General features: G+C 40.7%; 1 protein-coding gene across 1 annotated transcript; it reads right to left on the reverse strand.

The window, feature by feature from the left end:
* Positions 1-2,131: 2,131 nt before the first annotated feature.
* Positions 2,132-15,103, reverse strand: LOC145392123 (dynein beta chain, ciliary-like). Its single transcript, XM_080266573.1, has 6 exons — positions 14,906-15,103; positions 13,419-13,508; positions 9,292-9,531; positions 6,228-6,322; positions 3,224-3,359; positions 2,132-2,239 (listed from the first exon to the last, which is right to left on the reverse strand). The coding sequence occupies exons 1-6, from the start codon at positions 15,101-15,103 to the stop codon at positions 2,132-2,134; spliced, it is 867 nt and encodes a 288-aa protein (XP_080122699.1).
* Positions 15,104-15,263: the final 160 nt, after the last annotated feature.

Here is a 15,263-nt window from a genome sequence, read left to right on the forward strand (position 1 = left end):
CTCACTTTCCAGAACGTCGATATCCCAACCATCCCAACTATCACTGTTCTCCCCTACTAAAGCTATCCTAACCATAAAAGGGTTGATAGTGATACTACTCTTTCCATAAGAGGGTTTGTAGTAATAATATCAATACTCCCATGATCCTATGTCTCACCCTCAGCTGAAGAAAATCCACCGCATTATCTGGAATAAAATTCTTTACCCCACCATGATAAGGCTGGCATCTTATCTACCTGTAAACAGCCGAGATGTTGGCACCGAGAACCTTCCCTTTCGGTCCTCCAAACTCCACTTTTTCGATCTTAAGAAACTCCTTCGCAACATCGAAGATTTCCTGAAGACACAAACATACTCAGATTATTATTATTATTATTATTATTATTATTGTAGCAAGTTTTACTACACATGAATTTGCTATGCTGTATTAAATTATTATTAATTGTACGTTATTCAATACATTTCTCATCATTTTAATCATTTTTTCTTGTAAAATAATTGTTTGGGGAGAATTTAGGTACAGGAAAAGAAAAGCATAGAGTAGGAAACTTTTAAAAAATCCTGGTGAAAGAGTGATATTCTGACAGCCATCATTCAAGCTTTCTAAATTCTTGGAATCACTTCACATGTAAAACTTACTCAGTCCTGGCGAATATCGTGGCTGCACATAGCCTCACCCACCTTCAATTTCTACCTTGCACTCGTAACTTATCCATAGTAAGACAATTATTACTGGTGTCGATATGACTTCCCTGTTATTGTGACTATATCGTTTGTTAGTACTAGCCAACTGATAACCCAGTATCCTATGTATTAACATGTTAAAAGTTCAACTACCCTCCGTGATAAAGCAAGAGTTCCTCCCTCCCTCTGCTAATAAAGGGAGGAGGGAAATTACCATCTCTGTCTCTCGCCCTAAATTAGTATTCTTTTACCATAAGCAGATGGTACATGGGTAGTACAGTAATTTTATCCTCTCTCCCCAGGGATATACCCAGTGCATTGATGAATTATTGCTATCTGATCATCAGTTTATTTTGTCTTTATATCTGCAGTCCCTTCATCGTACCATCCATATGGTACTTCGGGAAGAAGTGTATATCATAGGTAAAGCAAATGTGGTCTGAAACCTGAATACTGTTACTACTACTGGACGGGCAGTGCTGGCAATATGACTGCAAGAATTGATATTATAATTATTAATATGTTCATCTAACACCCTGAACAGGAATTTTATCAAGATGATCAAAGAAACAGTGTTAATTATCTTAATGAGGCAGAGAGCTACATGAGTCTATGGCCATTACTACAACCATAATATATCTACAAGTGCTCTTGGGCCCTTCGGGCCCCTCGCACTAGCTCCTGCGGAGGGCTCTCACGCTGCTATAAGGAAACTCGCCTAAATGTGCGGCTGTGGTGTGTCCCGCACCTGTGTACAGTGTTGCCAAGTTTTCTATACCGTTATCTCTCTCTCTCTCTCTCTCTCTCCTGGCGGGAGATGTGAGCCACCCTGAGTACTTTTGATTCTTTTATAAGTTATTTATAATTGTGCTTTCATTTGTTAATTTGGTTTTGTTAGGTTTAGTGATATTTATCATTTTTTGTATACGGCGACGGATGACCCGTTATTGCAGTACCATGATTGATTTTCATTCATTCATTCTCTTTCCCCTTCCTCCATCTCTCTCTCAGCCTGACAATGCCTCCACCACCACCATCCCCCGTCATGCCAACGATGCATTCAACCTTGCCCCTCTCCTGCCTGCTTCTCACTCTCTCTCTCTCTCTCTCTCTTTTATTGCAAGAGACATTTTGGATATTTTCTTTTACATAATATTATATATATTGTAAATTTGACTTCATTTCCACACCACCCTTGAGGTATTTGTCTTGGCGCGCTTTTTTTTAAGAAGTGTCCCCAATAGGCCTATTCCTCTATCTCTCACAGAAGGCAGAAAAACAGAAGAAAAAGAAGGAAGAGAAACATGAGGAAGAAAAGTGCGAAAAAGAGGATAGAAGAGTTATGATGTATCCTCATCAGATGTGAGAGTGATAGTGAAAGAATCGATGTAATTGTCAATCACCACATCTCTCTTTTCATCATCCTCTTGCAGTTTTTCTGCGTGCCTCACAGCATTCTTCCAGTTGTCTGCCGGACGTTGTTGAGTGACTCATGGACGAGTGGCTTCAGATCTGCAATTCTGAACGTATTTCTCTTTGACACGTAGCCTTTAATCTGTGCCCAAATTAGCTTATGATTATAAATGGGATTATTCCTCGCCCTGAAAATTACGGTAAAAGCCAGTAAATGTTAGCATTTTTCCTTAGCAACACCTGTACAAGCTATGCTTGGGTCTATGGAGGTACTTACTTTACCTTAGGCCAGACTGGGTGTGTCAGTGTTGCCACTCACAAGAATAATATGAATTATTTCTTTTACTTTGGATATTGGCATATTTCTTCTTTTTTCAGGCTCATTATCTTACATCTATAACTGTGATATTATTACCCACCCTAAAACTACGCTAAAAACCATTAAAAGTGACTACAATTTCTTTTAGCAACAATGTACAATATGATGCCATGTTTCTGTGTTACTGTATAAATATTTTATGCATAATAAGATTACTGTTGATTCATCCATCTAAATACACAAGTGTAAGTTTTATTCATCTGAATTTATCGTATTTGTGATGCCTTGTACATAAATAGCTTCCGTTTCACATCGCAAGTTGGGGAAACGTGGCACCATTGTACACAGGTGCGGGCCACACCACAGCCGCATATTTAGGCGAGTCCCACTATAGTTTATTATTCAGTAGTTGTACCTATGGGCAAGAATGGATGGATGTACCTATGAGAAAAAAACTCTACGGAGACCCTATGCCGAACGCTTGGAGCTGCTTTTTTTAGTCAAAATGTGATCGCTCATTAAATATAGTAAAAGTTTTTCAATCGTGATGGGACCAAGTTTTTTCACATCAGCTAATTTTTTGCGATTTTTGTGCCACTTTTGGTACGATTTGAATGTGTTTTTTCGGCTGCCCAAAATACACACACGCACACACACACACACACACACACACACACACACACACACACACACACACACACACACACACACACACACACACACACGGCTAGTGCTATAGTATATTAGATATTACAACCACCAACTTCGTTAGTAATACCATCATCATCTTGCCCTTGCATTCCAAACCTTAATATTCGCGAGGCGGTCCAGGAAGTGGTGCATCCTGGAGAAGGCGTGTGTGGGGTGGAACTCCCATAGCCAGACATGTTCTCCCTCATCGAAGTATGTGTCCACCTTGGCACGGTGCTCCTCAAAGCTCTCCCTGCATCATGAAAGGTTATAATAATAACGATCATCCCAGCAATATTATATAGGAAATTATATAGGAACAGTTTATACACTTAAACATTTTAAATAACCGTCTCTCTCACTCCAACATGACCTCCACACAGATATAATAAGACGGTGTCCTCCCCTAGTTTACTTTAGTTACCTCAATACTAACCATTCAGACTTCATGGAAAGTAGAAAATAATCTCTCGCTGGACCATCACTCCAGTATCATATCACACCCATTAAAAACCAGTCTGGACAGACAAAACTCTTCACCAGTTTCAAGAGGGCGAACTACGTGGGGTTCGCTCAAGACATGGAGTAAGCAGCAGAACTTTTAACAGACAATTTTCACAAAATTCAAAAACCAGTCACCACTTTAATAGTCATTACAAGAGCCAGCAAATCTCTTATCCACAGTGGCAACACTAAAAACCTCGACCCTAAAGTCTCTCCTAAAATATAGCAATTATTCATATAGACAAACAAGAGAAAAACTCTGGCCATCCTACCAGAACTATAAACTTTGGAAAACCAAAACATGCGAACAAGAAAAAAAAATGTTCCCACCCTTCATCATAGTACAAACATCAGCAGATTCAGATATAATAGCAAATATCCACACAGCCAAAAGCTTACCCTCACCAGCTCATGAAATCCATCTTAAAGGCACTAGAATGATCCCCAGCGAGAAAGTACAGTTATTTTACTAAATTATTAGGCTACTCATCAGTAAGTCGCAAAAACGTATGTCATCAAGACAGAGCACGGCAAAATATATATATATATATATATATATATATATATATATATATGCATTCCAGGGTACTTGCGGGTCAGGTGTTGCTGGAATGGGAACCACCTCCATTATCCTCACAAGTACTTATAATACTCAAAAAAAAAAAAAAAAAAAAAAAATCAAAGCAATAGTGTCGGACCCAATTCTGACATCCACTTACAACACCTTGGACCCATATCAATAAATGGTCTTTTGACATTTTCGACTTCTCCTGGACTCGCTAAAAAAATCCCTGTTGCGTAGAAGAAAGGAATCATCATCCCCATACATCAAGAAAGTCTCCCAAACTGAAGACCATCCAAATTATTGAAAAAGTAAATCTTGAAGAGTGTCACCCTCACTTTCCCAAATCCCTCTATCTGACACCCGACATGGTTCCATCCCAGACACTCTTCAGACGAACTCCTCGTCCTAGATTGCTGCAACATAAAATAATCATCAGTAACAACCGCTCTGGCAGCAACAGACATACACAAAGCTTTTGACGCTGTACCAAGACATATCCTAATAGATAAAAGTTTTAAGACAAAAATATGGAAGATAAGGATTAAAAAAATGGCTGGCCAACTTCCTTTCAGGTTACCAAGCCCAGGTACCAAAACCGAAGTACTAAATTCAGAATACTAACAACCGTGTCCCACAGGCTTTCATCCTTTCACCCTCACGACCCGCAATCCCTCCCCTCTCAGTAACAACACTGTGCTAAGCTGACTACTTGGCAGTAACTTCAATGCATTCATAAACTGAACAAATAGCAGCCCAGCTCCATAAGTATTTATGCACACTAGAACGGTGTAGAACACTGATTCAGACATAACACAATGACTGCCTCGCCAACCAAATCATCCGTTATCCTCTTCACGCCAAACATGAATCTCTAACACCCTTAAGTTTCCATTTTTAGCCAACCACCCCACCAGAAAAGACAAATTCTACAGCTTACTTTGTGAGTACACATGACCTTTTCTCAACATACAAATAATATCAGTGCTAGGCATCTCGCAGACTTGATGCCATGAAAATGCTCACAGGCACACCTTCGGACAACAGAAAAATGTCCAGAAAACCCTCTACAAACAATAAGTTAGAATAACAGAGAATTAGGCAAACCCAAGCTGGACCCCAACTTTAACCAAGACAACCCTGGATAAGATTAAAAATAAAAAGTCTTAAAAATAATACTAGGCTGCACTAAAACCACAAACATAGATCATCCACATCAAGACAGTATCTCAGCAGCATCCCTCCTCAGTCACTTAACCATACAAACACGCAACCACCACAGCTACCCCAAATCTTCAGTCAAATAGCATCTCTTACGAAATATTACCAGAGATACATCCCTCAAAAACTACCCAACCAAGAGAGACAGGAGTACACATAGCCACACTGTAATGCAACCACCAATACAAAACATAATGAAAAAAAAAAACACACACACACACACACTTCACTATGCCAACAATGCAATGTAGCCTTCCACAACATAAGACACTTTCTCACTTCATGCATCACACTATCACAACACATAAACTTTCAACATACTCAGCAAAAGACTTCAGGGGGAGATTGGCTAAAGTCGTCGGTTTCTTGCATTCCACTGAGTCCACATCCAGATGAGCACTGGGTTACAACAACAACGACTCTTCCCGAGGTAGTGTAGAGGATGGTTATCAGTGATCTTGCGAGATGCTTTAAGAATTATCACTAAAAGCTCGGTAACTATCCATGCAGTCATGACTTAGGTAAGGAGCTCAGTTACAAATACACAAAGAAAAGGCTGAGCCTTCAGTCTACGGATACAATTATTAATCTTAGATATCACTTTCCTAATAGTTTCCAGCAACTATTTGGGAAGTAATTAGCTAGTTCTGGTTGTTGACTAAGTTTCCATCCCATTACGGAGAATCAACCAAACTATGGAAGCTTAGGATGGAGATGCCTGCAAATAAAGTATAGTATAATTTTTATTTCGTTTACTCCTTTCAAGAGGTTCATTTCCTGGAGACTAAAACCATAAACCTTACATGCCAACAGTTTCAAAACATTGAATCTGACCTGAACAGCTTGAGGACAGAGACGCAGGTGTTGATCTTCTGCAGTGGCTCTGATGTCTCTGCCTGGAACCCCACCGTCCCTATAAAGTTTCGGCCCTGGACCAAGTGTCAGACAGTTAGTGCAACATCAGTCGGTTAAATACAACATTATTTAGTGTATCAAACATCATCCAGTTAGCATGGCTTCAACTAATCTCTGCAGCAAAAATCATCATCATCATCATCCTTCCTCTGTTTTCCCATCCCCAGGTGGGATGAGGTAGAGTTCAAAAAGCAGGGGGAAAAAATTGTCAACATTCCCAAGAAAATGCAAAAGAATTATCACACTGCTATTATACATTGACATATATTTTTGCAAAACTGCCAAGATGATTCATGAACATACAAGAACACAGGATTTCAAAATTTGTGTTTCATCACATCTATCCATCTGAAAGTCCTAAATAAAAGAACAATTATATAAGCGTAAAGGGGTATTTGCTCAAGGAACAATGTACTAAGTCTGAAATGAATAGGTGGAGAAATGCAGGACTGGCATCGACGTGAAGTATTTGGAAGAAGAAGAAGGAAAAAAAAAAAGAAGCTGAGCAAATACACGAGGCCTCCACACCATGGTTCGGAGACCTAATGGTAGTACGAGGACTAATCAACAACGTGCTCAGTGAAATGGGCCACACACTTGTTCATTCACCAATCAAGCCCCTAATATTCTGACCATTTCACATGCACACGTTCCACACAGTGCCATGCCGACGTACAAAATTAATCCTTCCAACTGGAATGCTTGTCGGTTCCCCAATCTAGTTAGCCTCCATGCCTCTCTAACTCGCACACTCACTTACCAAATCTATCCACACTCTCCTTGGCCAACGATGCCTCCTGCACCCTGCAGATATACCCTTTCCACCACTCTGTTTATGCCCATTCTCTCCACATGGCCATACCATCTAATCACGCACTCAAGCACTCCACACAAGTTTCTCTATTACCCCAAGTCCACTCTTCTAACTCTTGACTTTTCGTTTTCATGCCACACCAAATTCTTATGTTAATGTGGGTATTAAAACTGCATGCAGTCCTCTTGCAGCTAACACTCTCACACCTCTGTTCTGCACCAAGGCTTTCATAGTGTCAGGACTTCATATTATAAATACAATTAATTATAGAAAACATTATAGATAGATAGATAGACAGAGCACCAGGCATGCCTGGGAACGGGATATGAGCTTGCAAGTGTAAGTGAGGAAATGTTGCCAATACACTGGAAGCAGCAAGTTTAAGTGAGGAAATGTTGACAATACACTGGAAGCAGCAAGTGTAAGTGAGGAAATGTTGACAATACACTGGAAGCAGCAAGTGTAAGTGAGGAAATGTTGACAATACACTGGAAGCAGCAAGTGTAAGTGAGGAAATGTTGACAATACACTGGAAGCAGCAAGTGTAAGTGAGGAAATGTTGACAATACACTGGAAGCAGCAAGTGTAAGTGAGGAAATGTTGACAATACACTGGAAGCAGCAAGTGTAAGTGAGGAAATGTTGACAATACACTGGAAGCAGCAAGTGTAAGTGAGGAAATGTTGACAATACACTGGAAGCAGCAAGTGTAAGTGAGGAAATGTTGACAATACACTGGAAGCAGCAAGTGTAAGTGAGGAAATGTTGACAATACACTGGAAGCAGCAAGTCAGGGGATGAGATAGGTAGTGTGTCAGCGAGATAAGCATACGAACAATGCCAAGTGACCATACACACACATACACACATACTCACACACAGGCTTCTAGAACATTTTAACAACAGTGTAACACACGTGACACGACCCCTGCTACACCAGAATTTAGAAAGCAAAGCTCAGAAGGAGGTTAGCTATAGAACTGACAGGTAGTGGAGAGAGTGAATAACAAGAGGGGTTCAATTAGACTTACTTAGTATATTAAGACTCTGTAACACATGCGTTGCTCAACTTAAGACTTTCTCTGAAGATAATAAATCAAGATCAACTCCCTGTATTCATCTTTAACTCCTACTGCTATTCAATTATCAAAATAATAATAAAAACTCAAGACTCACCTATTACTAGAACCGAGAGTCACAATAGCACCAACCACTTTCCTTCCCTGTGCCACGCTACCTCTTTTGCACATTTACATCTCTTTTCTTTAACTTCACCAAGGTACTTAAATTCCCATCAATTCAAGTCTCTCTCCAGTCACCTTTGGAGTTTTGTAGTAAAAATAAAAACATTTCTCATACTACCCATTGTGAGGTGTTGAGACCTGAAGCTAGGATACATAATCAACAGAATCAAGAGCATTTATGAGAAAATGAGTGACCTATAATGATCGTGACTTATGGTACATGAACAAAATATCTCCAGTTGCCCCTGAGCGATGAGAATCAAATTGCACAGAAGAAGACCATGCCAATTGCGCCTCCTGCAACAGCATTCCTCTTACAAGCCTGGACAGTTTACATAAGCAGACAATCAGCCATTAACCAACAAATACATGCAGCAATGTCATCCTATCAGTAAGCCATATGTACACTATACTGTGCATCTGATGGCAGGGTTGTGACTACAATTGGAATAAAAAAGAGAGCAGAGCAAATTACAGTATAACATGAGTTCATCCACGGTGGCTGTGACAATATACCTCCAGCCTACCCATTACCAAATTACAGACTGGGTATGATTTGTTTGTGTACTGACCAGGCACCTGATTCTACAGCTCATCCATTCACAATCATGAGAACAGTAAATGCCTCTAAGTTAAATATATCAAATGATTATAATTATAGTGCAGTGTTGATGATCTCACTGAGGAGCATGGTGATACAGTCGGTTTTCAGGAAGAATGGACAAGTAGACAGACAGATGGACAGATAAACAGATAGACAGACAGATAAGTAGACTGGATAGACAGGTAACGATGTATGAACAAGCAGATAGCTAAAGACAGAGAGGTAGACAGGTAAGGATCTATGAACAGACAGATAGCTAAAAGAGAGAGGTAAAGATAAATAATAGGTAGGCGGTGCACCCATCATCCTGCTTTCAACCCACCATGCTGATGAGCAGGTTGGTGATCTCCCTGAAGAGTGTAACGATGCGGTCGGGTTTACGGTAGGCGGGACAGGCGGCCCACAGGAGACAGATGCAGTGGACCAGGGGCGGGATGAGGGGCGGGGCGTCCTGAAACTCCCCCGCCTCCAGGGCTTCCAGCATGGGTTTCAGGGGTGTCAGGTGCACCATCACATCACACGCCTCTTGCACCGCTGCAACAACATACTTATATACAGGATACTGTACAAATACTTATCATATTTTGGTTGGAGGCACCATCACCCTTAGTATCATCACCATGATGTTATTTATAGTTCTGCTCAAGTTCATTAATAATAAATCTTTTTTACGGGACATATTCTGTCCCTCTTTCTTTAGCCAAACGCCTTAGTCCAGTAAGGAGTGTTCACAAACAAAATAATCACCTCCATGTCACCCTGTCATCAGCTATTAGGCTGATCTCCCTCCAACTCATACCTTCTCTCTCATATATCTCTCCACTCTATCCCTCCATCTCATCCTAGGCCTCCCCCATTCCTTTCCGCCCTCCACCTCACTCACATGCAGACTGAGGAATTTTAGTCTGGCAAATGCTAGATGTTATAATTTCAGATAAGGAAGAATCTTAACCAACAAAGTGTCATGGAATTGTTTGTTTTAATCTTTGTATATAAGGACATCATTTCAGTGTCTTACTTTGGTAACAGCAGACGATTTCATGCAGCAGAGGGAAAATCCTACCTGATAAAGAGTTATACAATAAATGACAGCTGTCCTACCAAGAATTTCTTATTTGTAGGTGCAACTCACTTTCGTCATCATCCCAATTCCACTTCCCTCTATTGAATGGCGTAGACAAGATCAAGAAAAAGAAAAGAGAAAGTACAAAAGCTGGAAAACTATAATACAGTGCTAATGAGCTGGACCACATAATTATTCACTCATCATTCAGGCTATCAAATCCTGGCTCCATCTCACAGACAAACCAGTTTCATGTCATGTGCTTCCCTATAAACAATTCATCAACTTCTATCCTTAGTTAATTCATTTGCTTCATCATCTTCATGCCTCTTTCTCTTTCTCTCACACTTATTCACCATATCCAGTCATCTTCCTATAGGACTTCCACACATCCTCCCACCTTCCAGTTCACTCACATACCCCTTCTCCACCACACTATTTATATCCTTCTCTATGATCACACCCTCCATGCCTACCCATTTACCCTCCGAGCAATTGACTTCCTTATTATATATCTTTTATGAATCTCTTACAGTATGATTCTTTTCTTATCCAGTCTATGCAATCCACACACAGTTCTCAGCCTCCTTTCCAGCGCCTTCAGATGTAACTTTGCTCATGCTGTACTAAATTCCAACACCCATATGCTAAAGTAGATACTTATACACCTTCATGAAGTCTTCTTGCAACCTCTGTGCTCAGTCCTGTTTTATAATTAAGCCTTCGTAGCACCTGCCACTATTCAACATGGGCTGTTCATTTTCCACTTTATTTATATATCTATCTCTCTCTTCTGTCACTGTAGAAAGGTATCAAAAGTCTAACTTTAATGCAAGAGTCTCCATTCACCAGGATATCACAGTGTGAGTCGCCTTCCCTCTCAGCGACCATCACTTAACGCTCATCTAAATTTTTTCTCAGAGTTCACTGCTTCCTGACACTCATAAAATTCTTAACTACTATAAAGATCCTGTTCGCTGCTGCATTACCAAGCAGCACAGCATTATTTGCATTATTTAGATCTGCGATGCTCCGTCTTTCAGTAAGCATCATCAACTTCATTCACCTTTTCACAATTAGAGTTTGAACCTCTCAGAACTCCAATCATATATTACTGTACCACCCACTCAGACATACATCTGCCCTCATTCATGCTTCATGACTATTATTTGTAGCATTCAACAATTTTTATCCACACCGTATATAAACACTTTCCAAAACGCCACAGCTTATCATACGCTCATTCCAAATCCACAACTACCGTTAACATCTTACAGTCCTTCAGTCAGGCTTTCTCCGTTCTTTGCCTTGCCACAGATATCTCACTCACATATCCGTAATTTTTAAAATAGGTAGACAGTTGAAACGGTAAAATTATTACAGTAACCTATGAAACAGTATTCCAGAGTAGCCTCTTTTAATAAATAGGGCTTGAATGCATGAGGCACTGGAGGTGTGGCCCTATATTTATATATTTACGCTGTTATTTACCTGTTGTCATCTCCATCATTCTTTATTAATGAGAAAGACGATGATGATGATAAAATTGCCCGTAACTATCGAACTCATCACAGCATTAATCTCAGATAAGGTGGCCATGAACAAATCGCCTGCACATCACTCTCTTCCTCTGCTACTGACATCATTTCCTCCACCTCATACCACTCTCCACTCCGTCCCTCCATCTCACCCTTAGTCTCCATCTTCTCTCCCTCCAGGTTGCCCAGGTTACTCAAAGTCTCACTCTCCATTCGCTCCTTATGGTCAAACCATTCTGTTAACTTCTAACAATGTCCAGTACATCCACATCTATGATACGATGCTCTTAAACTTCCTAACTTGTCTGTCTCTCCCTGTAACTCCACAAGCACCTCACCAGAAACTCATTTCCACTCCTCTTGCCCCAGACTTGTGTTCTTCCAACGAAGTCTAAGCTGCACTTTATACATTAATGTACGAATCACGAAACGGTCCTGTAAAGCTTTTCTCATTTCCATGCTCACCTCCTTATTCCTAGTCACAGCCCTCAGTGCACCTGCAGCTCTCTGTCTGTGTACTCTTTCTCACCTTCATCCTTTAAACTTCCATTATTAATTATCACATTATCTAGAAACTATAAGGCATTCACGTTCTTCATTTCCTATTCATTCAACCTCACAACGCACTCCATGACGACTTCCGCTCAAAAATTATAATTTTACTTTTTGTTACATTCCTTTCAAATTTCGTTTGACACTTCAAAACTTTCACCAAGCCTTGCAGCTTCCACTTATCTTTACTTAACACTTCAGTGTCATCAGAACACAAAAGTTCAGGCAATGTATATCCATCATTCCTCTTTCAATACAGACCCTCCAACATCCGCTGCTGTACTATGCATTCCTTTTTTTAACATCATCCATGTATACTGGACACCCACAGAGATATGACACATCACTATTTGAATTTAATATTCTAGTATAATAACTAACTTCTTTCACCTTCCATACGTACTGCTTTCATTGCGCCCTCATGTATACTTTTAACAGCATTCAGCAAATTCTAGCTATATTTTCACTGATTTCCACATTCATTGTCTGCCTGCTCTATCATATGTTTTCTCCAAATCCATGAAGGTACTATACAGCTTCTATTCCTTCACTAAATGTATTTCTTATCATACTTGAGCATCTCTGACAGGATATCTGGCCTACACACCCCTCCTCTTCCTGCACTCACTTTGTTCCCCTTCTGTCATTCCCTTGGTTCTCCCACTCACTATATCATAGACGAACCTACAATACCGGTGGTTCGTAAGCAGTTCTGTCTTCTTTGTTTTGGGAACGATTCAGTCTGCTTATATGGGCGTGGGTGTGACTGTGCGATTAGCAAATAAACAAATGATGCCAAATAGACCACGATAACGCAGACTGCAACAAACGGGAAATCGCCCCGCGGAGTAGAAATGGAGCATTCTATATGGACCACTCTGTATATCTCTCCTACAGCACTAAGACGGCAGGTACCTCTTTGCGTGTCACTTACTTCTCTATCCCCTTGTAAAGCAGAAATATTATACCTGACTTCCATCCCTCTGGCATTCCATCAGGCCAATCTGCACGTTTTCCAGATCCACAGAGTCACTCTCTCTCCCCTAAGTTTTACCATTTCACCACACACTGCACCAGTCTGTGATGTTTTCCTTGACTGACATTCTTCAGTGCCACACACACTTCTGTTCAACTAATTCCTTCCTTTCCTCTTGCCTTGCTTAATCCCCCTGTCATTCCCCTAACTACTTATACCAATGCAACTTTCACTTCTACGTTCAGCAACCCATTAAAATCCTGTCTCCATCTATTCCTTCTCTGCTGCCATTCCGTAAATTCTTCTAGTCTCCTTCCCGCCTTACCCATAGTGACATCTGAGCACATCTTGACAAAGGCAGGGTAGTAGGCAGACTCTGTCACCTCCAGGATATTGGACATCATCCGCACCTGTGGGAAAGGGGAACTACTCATTAAACTTGCTCTATATGTTAGGATATATTTAATTTTTGTTCTTAAAATAAAGGGACAGTTGCACTCAGCCACTACTTACAATCTGCAGTTCCAAACCAACGAATGGAGATCCCAAGAAGCTTCATTATCACATTTTTTTTTTTTTTAATCAAGATCTCATTAAATTTTGATGTGCTTCCAGGACTGTAAATGAAACTTTGCCCCTGACTGTACTATATAAATACAAAGTAGACTACAAGATGGAGCTTCGAATATTAAAGGGTCAAGTGATAAGTACATACGTATGCGGCCCATTTTATTGAACATTCTGTTGATGGTTTCTACTTTTGCCTTCCTTTTTCTGTCTTCTGCTTCAGAAATCCAGGTACTTCAGCAGGACATTAGCGGAGACCTCTCAATTAACTTACCGTACGTTGAATGGTGACTGAATGAGTATGTGGCATATTTCACTGGGCATGCTAGTGACTGGTTCTCACATTACTTTTTTTTTTTCTTTTTTTTTTTTTTTACCCTACTTTACCCCACCTGTGAGTGAGAAAAGGAAGTGGGATATAATGACGATGATGATGATGATGATGGTGGTGGTGGTGGTGGTGGTGGTGGTGGTGAAAGCTTGTCTATGTTGTGAAAGTGAGGAGAATGAGGTGCAATTGTGCTGTGGTATGAAGGGCATCAGTACAGTGAGGGTAGAGTGGATGATTGGAGAGTTGTATTCTGCGCTGATGGTTGACTAGAGAAGAGTAATGGCCACACTGTAGTCATGATGGGTGAATTAATGTTACTGAGAAGTACAGCTTCTGTGGGGTGAATAGCCGGAGGTGTTTCATGCAGGATAAGGTTTGGGTGAAGCCTTTGAATGGATGTGGCGATATGTGTGTGTGTGTGTGTGTGTGTGTGTGTGTGTGTGTGTGTGTGTGTGTGTGTGTGTGTGTGTGTGTGTGTGTGTGTGTGTGTGTGTGTGTGTGTGTGTGTGTGTGTGTGTGTGTGTGTGTGTGTGTGTGTGTGTGTGTGTGTGTGTAACGTGCTGAGAAAGTGATAATTTTCTGTCTCTGCGGTAGAGGTGGTGCCCAAGTTTGGTGCATGGATGGGGATGATCACATATTTGGGGGGATCCTGTGCTGAAATTAATATACTCACTTATCATATAAATTTTCATAAAGGTAATCTAAACTCGAAGTAATTATTTATCATATTTCTGCTAAAACAGCAACTCTTTGTACCCCAAGCTGCTCAGGATAAAAAGTAAAGTTGCAATGACTCGGTTTATATGCTAATAACACTTCAACCATGAGTCAGAAGCACATGCATTACTTACATGCACTGCTTTCAGAAAAGTATTTTGCCTCCATATGTTAAGTGAGAAATGCCCGTACCTTCTTATCCTTGAGCTGCGATGAGATGTGTGAGAGGTTCTGGCGGCGCTTAGACCAGAATGTGATCTCCTCTAAGGGCTTGGGGTGGTGGTCGGGAGTTGCCAGCTGGTCGGTGTCCTGGGTCAGCACCTCCTCCACCTGGTGCACCCACTTTATCACCACACCCTCGATGGCACTCTTCAACTGCGAGTCAGTCATCTCTCCCCTGGCGTAATATACAGTACTAACTCCTTCAGGCAAAGCACGTATGGTAGTCGGTGGTAGTGATTAGTTTTCTCTCTGTGCTGATTGCCTACCTCATTTATTGCTAACCTCTGCTCTGTGATGACATCTTTATTTCATTATTACTATCTTGATT

Source organism: Coenobita brevimanus, chromosome 21, assembly GCF_032717465.1.
Source record: "Coenobita brevimanus isolate Jiangsu-jjx chromosome 21, ASM3271746v2, whole genome shotgun sequence".
NCBI lineage: Eukaryota > Metazoa > Arthropoda > Malacostraca > Decapoda > Coenobitidae > Coenobita > Coenobita brevimanus.